General features: G+C 59.4%; 1 protein-coding gene across 4 annotated transcripts in view; it reads left to right on the top strand.

Annotated features, from left to right (window-relative positions):
* The window catches only part of ARHGAP44 (Rho GTPase activating protein 44), a 143,236-nt gene that overhangs the window by 133,499 nt on the left and 1,389 nt on the right, over positions 1–8,348 (top strand). For 3 of the 4 annotated variants that reach the window (XM_030861384.2, XM_060290552.1, XM_060290553.1), the window contains 2 exons: positions 1,227–1,372; positions 4,495–4,872. In XM_030861384.2, the coding sequence (XP_030717244.1) occupies positions 1,227–1,372; positions 4,495–4,872 (524 nt within the window). Of the gene's footprint in view, positions 1–1,226; positions 1,373–4,494; positions 4,873–6,207; positions 6,257–8,348 lie in introns of all 4 variants that reach the window. The other variant, XM_060290554.1, reaches the window with a different exon arrangement.

An 8,348-nucleotide genomic window follows, 5' to 3' on the forward strand; every position in this document is an offset into this window, starting at 1 on the left:
CCCGGCTCCCTGTGTCCCCTTCCTATGCTATTACAGCTTCCCTGTTTTGAAATTTAGAATTTCAGTGTTTCTCCCTTCCTCTCCTCTACCTTTAGACGCATAGGGACCATTTTACTGCTGAAATGGGTGCAAATCAGGTAAAGAATGGAGGTGCCGTGGTCATGCTGGGCCTGGTGATCTTGGCAGCCTGTGGTGTGACTGCGTCTCGTTCTTGCAGAGGAAGAAAGAAGACGGGAAGCATGCTCATTCCAGCGCTAGTTCCATGAACTTTTATGCAGGGCAGCCCTTGTCGCTCCAAAGATGAAAAACGCCATCTGAGCCATCAAGGCACACGTCACGGCGTGTGGTCGTTCGCACCCAGGGGCGCGGGCGAAGGAGGCCATCCCTGGCCCTTCCTTGAAAGGGACGTGGTCAGAGGAGATTCTAGGAGTGGGGATTGCACAGGAGACTGCTTTGCCGTTTGTTTCTGTCTGTCCTAAAGCAGCAGTTCGGAGAAGCCGGAAAGTTTCTTCACTCAGAGGCACCGTGCGTTCTGTTAGGGTGCGCAGTGTCCCTCCATAGCCACCGCTGAAAACACCTCGGAGACTCTGGGAAGCCGAACCTCTCAAGCCAGTCTTCGCATGTACACGTGCGAGCACAGACACACACACACACAGAGACACACAGAGACACACACAGAGACACACACACACACACACAAAAACCAACCCCCTAAGCGAAGGGATTGCAGGGTTTTTTGTTGTTTTTTTTTTAAATGAGTAGAAGGTGTTTTCCCTGAGAAATGGGGAAGTGACAGTCAGAGTTGGGGGGGGGAGGGTAGTGACCCTGATAGCTCCACTGGAGAGGACGGGGGGTCGCCAGCTCCGGCTGGGACTCATGGGCTTCAGTTTCGTTTGAGGGATGTGGGAGGGGAGAGGGAGTCAGCAGGAAGCGGCAGCTGATGGCTGGCAGAGGAAATGAACAAATAGGAGACTTGCTGGGATGGTCTCCTGCTGGAGAGAGAGCAGAGGCCAGGAGAGGGAGCTGGCCACGGGTGCCACACGGGGATGAGGGTGGAACCCAGGCCCTCAGAGCCCCAGGAGAGGCCGGTCACCTCCGTGGGCATCTTGGAAGGCTTTCAGAAGGGCTGAGAGGACCATACCTGCCTAGAGGAACACGTGTTCCGTTCACAGCGCTGATGCTGACGTTACCTGAGTTCAGGGGCTTTCTTTTGTCCTGTGTTTCAGCACTTCTAAAAGCAAGGAACTTTCTCCAGGATCTGGGCAGAAAGGAAGTCCAGGTTCCAGCCAGGGGACGCCCAGTGCAGCGATGCAGCCGGGCGCCAGCCCCAGCCCGCTGCCCGCAGACCAGAGTCCTCACACCCTCCGGAAGGGTATGTCACTGCCGCCGGCTCGGGGGGCTTGGGGGGCTCGGGCCAGAGAGCTGTCACACCGCCTGGAAGCATTTCCCTCCATTCTCACGGAGATTTAGAAACTGGTTTCATGAAAAATTACTGCGCCTGAGAGCTTTGGGAAGTTAGCCAACCCCAAGAGGGGTCTTTGCATCATTAGTCCTCGGTTTACTCATTTGAACAGTGGGCTCGGGGGTGTGGTGGGGGCAGACACGGGGCTCTGCTTCCCGTCCACCAGGACCTTTCTGCAGAATCATCACCCAGGGTGACACGTGTCTCCATCGACTCTGCCAGGCTTCCCACCACCGTTTAAAATGCAGCGTGGAGTCTTCCCCAGGAGCCCCCTGCCCCAGCTGGGGTCCAGCCCAGCTGCCTACCCCTGGATTATTTGTAGAAGGGGACACAGAGGCGGAATTGAGACTGTTTCTGCAGGAGGCCTGCCCTTTGATATTTCTTTAGTGGAGGCCTGAGCATTTGTCCACTGGTCCATGAGCTGCCCACCCCAGATTTCTGCCACTGAAACCCTCTGCAGAAGGCCCTGTTATTCTCCCTGAAATGATTCCCCAAAGCCGAGACCTGCTCCATGGTGATATTTCATGAATGGGGGCTGCCTGGAACGTGTGTTAATCAGAGCCACCTTTTTGTTCACCTTCTGTCATGACGAAGTCTATAAGGTGCTTAACACAGCACGTTGTCTGATCTGTTCTCAGTTCAGGCCTGTCCGGCTTCGTGTGCCTTTAGCTCCGGGACGTGGGACCGGGCTGGTTCTCCCTATCCTGACACAGGGCCCCTCCCGGCTGCGGGCTGCTGTGTGAGCCCATCATCCGAGCCTGCCCTCACCCAGCCCTTCCATCCTACTCACCCCCCTTCATCCCTTATACGCCCTACAAATGTTTGTTGAGCCTCTGCTATGTGTAGAGAGCCCCGAGGCTCTAACAGCAGCAGACTTGGCCTCTGCAGACAGGTGAACGTGGAACCGTAGTACAAGGGTGCTGCTGCTGGACCGCCTGTGGTGAGCTCAGGACACCGAGGGTCACGTGAGGGCACCTTGCAACACAGGAGGTTGGCCAAAGTGGCAGTGGAGGGATTTGAACGCGCCAGGGCTTTAGCCAGCAATAACACGATTCCCTTGTGGTCCTGATGGAATTCTCTGGCCGTCTTAGTTTACATGGCTTTTAACCCTCCCCCAGCTGTGCAGGCAGGGTGATGACTAGGCTGTTCTCCTGTCCAGTGGGGTCGGGGCTCCAGGCCACGCGGCTCCCCAAAGCCAGTGGGACATTGGCCCTCTCGTTCTTCACAGCCCATTGGACCCAGGCAGGGGTTTCCCAGGTGACGTTCAGCAGCTCAGCACCATCATTTGAAAGGCACACCCTTGCCCGCAAGTGGCACACTGACTTTTGTTCCGTACCCCCTCAGTCCTTTGACGAGGTGCCTACAGTCTTACATCATGACCTAGGCCTGTCCCTGCCTGGGGTGGTAAATGTCACCGCAGACATCACGGTGATGTCACTGCATCCCCCGTGTTCCGGCTCCCTCGGGGGAAGACGTGTTCAAGCACTGACCCCTAGAGTCTCCACCGGATGAGAAGCGCGTAATGCCTGCATCAGCCAGTAGGGCTGAGAAGTGGTTTTAAGTCATGGCTGTGGTGCTTGACACACATGATCCCATGTAATGATTACAGTACTGTGGAGGAAATGGGATTCTTTCCAGTGCATACAAAAGGTTTATTTATTATTTTTTAAAAATTTATTTTGGCTGTGTTGGGTCTTCGTTGCTGCGCGTGGGCTTTCTCTAGTTGCAGCGAGCGGGGGCTACTCTTCGTTGCGGTGCGCGGGCTTCTCATTGCGGTGGCTTCTCTTGTTGTGGAGCAGAGGCTCTAGGCATGCAGGCTTCAGTAGTTGTGGAACACAGACTCAGTAGTTGTGGCTCGTGGGCTCTAGAGCACAGGCTCAGTCGTTGCGGTGCATGGGCTGAGTTGCTCCAGCATGTGGGATCTTCCCGGACCAGGGCTCGAGCCTGTGTCCCCTGCATTGGCAAACAAATTCTCAACCACTGTGCCACCAGGGAAGGCCCCATACAAGAGGTTTAAATAAGATCCCCCAGCTTGCAGCAGGTGAGACGGGATAGGAATTTGAACCCAAGTTGATGGGACTCAGGAGAGCGGGACCCTTACTTTTCCGCACCAAGGAGCCAGGGAGGTGCACGAGGCATCGTTGGAATAGATTCTGTTCCGTCGGCGGGGTGGGGAGTAGGGGGGAAAACGATGCCTCCTTGAGGGCTTAAAAAGACAGTTTCCTCGAGAGTAAGTGCTACCCACAGCCAGCCTTCAGTCTGAGAGATGAGTGATCACTTTCTCGAGCCATTTGTCCACCAAGGGATCTTCTAAATATTAGAATTTGTCATCCTCGCCAGTTCCTTTCCATTTAAAGGCATAATGCGTTTGTCACCCTTTAGCATGACTAAGTAAATAAAAAGAGGGGAATGAAGGCGGTGCAGAGGGGTGGGGGCAGTGATGCACTTAGAACAGACAGTGCAGGTCTGTACACGTCTACACCCAGGGTTCTTGAAGGGAAAACATTTCTGAGGCAAGTCCGCAGGACTGAAGGGAAGCGCAGGGCAAGACAGGCAGCATGATGGAGGCTCTGGGCCTCTGCGGCCAGAGGACTTGGTCATAGGTCACCGTTACGGGATCCCAGAGCCACTGGGCAGGTTCAGCCAAAAGTCAGAGCTTCCCGCCCCGAGGACGGTTGCTCTGTCCGGGGTCCACTGCCGCAAGCCAATCCCTAGTCGTCCTGTCCCGGTCGCTGCGTCCCAGACTCCGCCCTCCTCGGAGCCCCCCCCCCCCCGCGGCCTGGGCGTGGGAAATGTGTTCTCCCGTTTGGCTGGGGGGGGTGGGGGGGTGCTGATCATAGCAGGAATCCAGGGGAGAGGAGGAGAAACGAGTGAACAGATGGGCGGATATGCGGTTCTAGGTGAATGTTAAGAAACGGTGCTGGCTGCTCTCAGCGTGGCAGGAGCTGGGGGTGGAGGCGGGGGAGAGCTCGCTGGCAGCCACAGGGATGATGGGTGTCACCGAACACCGTGTTCTGTGCCTCCTCTTTCAGTGTCCAAGAAGCTGGCGCCCATTCCGCCCAAGGTCCCCTTTGGCCAGCCGGGGTCCCTGCCTGAGACGCCTGCCGGCCAGCCGTCCCCACTCAGCCTGTCCCCCACGCCCCCCAGCACCCCATCACCCTACGGACTGAGCTGCCCCCCGGGGTACTCCCTGGCCTCGGGCCAGCTCTCCCCGGCGGCCGCGGCGCCCCCGCTGGCCTCCCCCTCCGGCTTCGTGGGCGCTCTCAGCAAGTCGCGGCCCACTCCGAAGCCCCGGCAGAGGCCCACGCTGCCGCCCCCCGAGCCACCCGCCGTCAGCCTCACAGCCTCCAGCCCGCAGTCTGAGCAACCCGCGCTGGACGGCGTGTCCCCCGGGGAGAGCATGTCCACAGGTAACCGCCGCGCGTGCAGCGTCTCCGTGAGCCTTAGTGCACCCTGCTTGCCGGGGATGGCCCTGCTGTGCCACGCGTGTGGCACCCGGGCTGGTCTCCTTAGAAGCCCCCGTGAGGCCGTGGAAAGCCCTGGTGGCCGGTTGTCCTGCGGGGGGGCGGGGAGGGGGGCTCCCTGGGGGATTTCTCCCACCTGAACACCCGCCAGCCCAGGGTTCTGGTCCTACTCTTCACCTGGGGGCTGAGCACCTGCGTCCTTGGAGGGGCTGCTGCAGGGTGGCTGGATTGTGATGGCAGAGCAGAGGCTGTTTTTTCCCTCTTCGCTAAAGAAGCCTTATTAGAAAACTGTTTTTCTAGCAATACGTGTTTAGAAATACGGTCAGTTTCAGAAAAGATGCTGCCCCCTGATTGGAGAAGCCCACGAGGACTAAATTTAGTTTTGCTTTAAATTTAAAGTCAAAGACGGGCTGTTTTCCTCCAGGAAAGTGTGTAAGCATAACACACACACACACCCCACATACACACATGTACACCACATACACACACCACACACATGCACACCACATACACACATGTACACCAGATACACACACACACACCCCACACACACACATGCACACCACATACACACATCACACACATGCACACCACATACACACATGTACACCAGATACACACACACACACACACACACACACACACACTCTTGAGAGAGCAGTTTGGCCCTGGGTCCCGGGTGCCCTGGGACTTCTAACGGGTCGTGCTTTTGCCGCCACGTCCCTCTCCAGGCGCGCCGTTTTCCCCTCGATCAGCTGGAGGTGAGCCTGCGGGCTTTGCGCCTCGCTGCGCAGGAAGGGCCGGCCCGGCGCGCGTGCGCGGTGGGGCGGAGGCGCGCACTGTGCCGAGAGGCCATCCGGTGATGCGGCTGCTCTATCTTTGCTGTGATAAACAGTGCAGGTCCGGGTGCTCCACCCACCCTGAGGCTTATACAAAGCTAAGGAAACGTTCTAACCAGTGAGCACCACTTCCCGCTGGTGGTTCTCGAGGAGCCCTTGATGGATGGGAGGGGCCCAGGGGAGGTGTGACGGCCCCCTCCCTCCTGCCCGGCTCAGAGCGACTGCCCTTTAGTAGTCATTTCGTGCCCCTTCTGTCCTGTCCCGATGTCCTCTGGCGGCGGCAGCCTGGCCCGTAGTCCCGCAGGGCGGGCGGGGGTCTGAGCCGCGTGGTCGGTGATGGTTTACTGTGGTCCGTCTGACTGTGATGCTGGGCATGGTCCGTGTTCCATTCGTCTCATCGTATTTATTCCTTTCTCTGAATCCTGTCGCTGTGTCCTCGCAGCTGTGTGACACGGGGGCCGCAGCTGTGGATACGTGAGGGGGATTCCAGGGTAAGCGGTCCCGGCCTCGCCCCTCCGCTCGCAGCCAGGCCGCAGCCCCGCGCTCTGCATGCACCCCGACCTGCACGGCAGCCTCCGCGGCCTTGAGGCTCAGTGGCCTCCTCCTTTCTTTTCTGAGGGAGGAGATGGGGGAGAAACAGGCCTCCCTCCCCTTCTCTGGCCAGTCACCTAATCCCAGCTGCTCCCCCCACCCATTTTGGTTTAAATTGAGGGGGTGACAGCCCCTGTCCCTCATCCCGTGTGTCCTTGTGTCACTGGCTGACTTGCTACCGACAGGTGCCCAGTGTCGGGGAGGTGCATGTGCACCCCTGGTTCAGGGAAGGGCCCCGGGGACAGGACCCGCCTGCTGCCATGGCTGCATCCTCCACCGCGGGGCCTGGAGCCTGAGTTCCGGCTAGGACGGTTGGCAAATCCTGAAGAGTCCATAGTGTTCGTTCTAGAATTTACCCTGAGCTGTTTTTCTCCAGTGTATAGAGCCAGCCAGGGCCTTTCTGTCCCATTCAATGAAATACTCTGAGAGCCTTTGCTACCAGTTTCTGCCTGGTCTCCTCCTCCTGTAAGTAGATGCTCAAAAGGAAAACTAAGGCAAGAACAGGAGGGAAGCCGGAGGAAGCAAGTGTCTTGGCCTCAGTCAGAAAGGGGCAGCCAGAGCAAAGCAGGCGGGGGTCCCCCCAGACCCCCCAGGGAAGCTGCTGAGCTGCGGGCTGCAGACCCCTGACAGCCACAGCTCCAGGGCGTCCGGCGCCCACATGGGCCCCGGGACAGGCCCTTCTGGGGCCTCTGACAGAGACAGGCCTCCCCTTTCCCGGCAGCCAGTGGGCCTTCTCCCCGCCCCAAGCTTAGGCTACCTGAGTCACCTTCTGGCTCAGGTGTCCAAGGGAGCGGCCAGGATGGCAGCTGGGCAGCTCGCCTCGGGGCTGCACATCCTTCACCTGCTTCACCTGCAGGCACCTTCCCGCCTGTTATCCCCCCAGCGACTGCTGAGGCCCAGGCAGGGTAGGAAACCGCCCGGGGTTACGCTCCCCTGGTGACAGGGACTGAACTTTGAATCCAGAATCCAAGCCCCGGGGCTTGTGCTGCCCTTCCAGGCCGGTGGTGAGGCACCGGCAGACCCCCAGGCTCTGCTCGGTCAGGCGGGGGTACTGTTTGGGGGCTGGGTGGAGAGAGAAGGACCTTTGTCCCAGAGCGTCCATGTTTGTGTGTCTTTGAGGACAGTGTCTGAACGTCTGTCCGCTTGCAGTGGTCCTCCTTGGGCGGCATGTTCGCTTTGCAGAAACCGGGGTGCCCCACCCCGTGTGGCCCAGGGCCGCTCCCCGTCCAGCTGCGTGTCCTCGGTCGGGACAGCGCGCTGCCCAGGGACAGCGAGGCTGTGTGGAGGCCGGAGGCTGAGCAGGCCTGGGAGGGAGGAACAGGCCTGAGCAAAGGATGCCAGGGTCCCCTGAGCCCCCTGCGGCCCCCAAGGACTCAGGGAGCGGCTGTCCGGTGCCCGCCTGGGGGCAGCCGCCCCTCCAGGCCCCGCAGCCCCATGGCCTTGCCTGCACTGAGCTGCCAGCCGAGGTCTGGACAGACGCCGAGCCTGTTGCCTCAGGGACCTTTCTCCTGAGCATCCCAGGAAGGGACCCTTAGGTGCCCCAAGTAGGGGTGTAACTGGAGGTGAGTGGTTTCCCTAGCGCCAGGGTGGCGGGGTGCCCATAGTCAGGGAGCAGTTTGCTCCCCTTACTTCTGGGGCCTTGAGGGGGGACCCTGCCCTGCCTCCACCAGCCACCCCAAGGGTACCATTTGTGGTCTTGAGCGAGGTCCCCCCCCACTCGTTCACACACTTGGGGGAAGGCTGTCTCCCCAGCCTGTAACCCTAGCCCCACAGACTTTAGGGAACTAAAGGCAGCCCTGAAATTCCCCAGAAGGTGTCACCGAGACCCAGCCAGGAACATCCTTCTTTTATGTGTGTAAGTGTCACGTGGCCCGGCTTGGCAAGCTGGCCCCTCCGTGACCAAAGCCCTGCCCGCTCCTCGCGCCGTCCTGCCCGCCAGCCGCGCCTCGGGGGCGGGCAGCCCCCTCAGTGCCTCTCTCTGCCGCCTTCCAG

Source organism: Globicephala melas, chromosome 20 (assembly GCF_963455315.2).
Source record: "Globicephala melas chromosome 20, mGloMel1.2, whole genome shotgun sequence".
NCBI classification, from domain to species: domain Eukaryota; kingdom Metazoa; phylum Chordata; class Mammalia; order Artiodactyla; family Delphinidae; genus Globicephala; species Globicephala melas.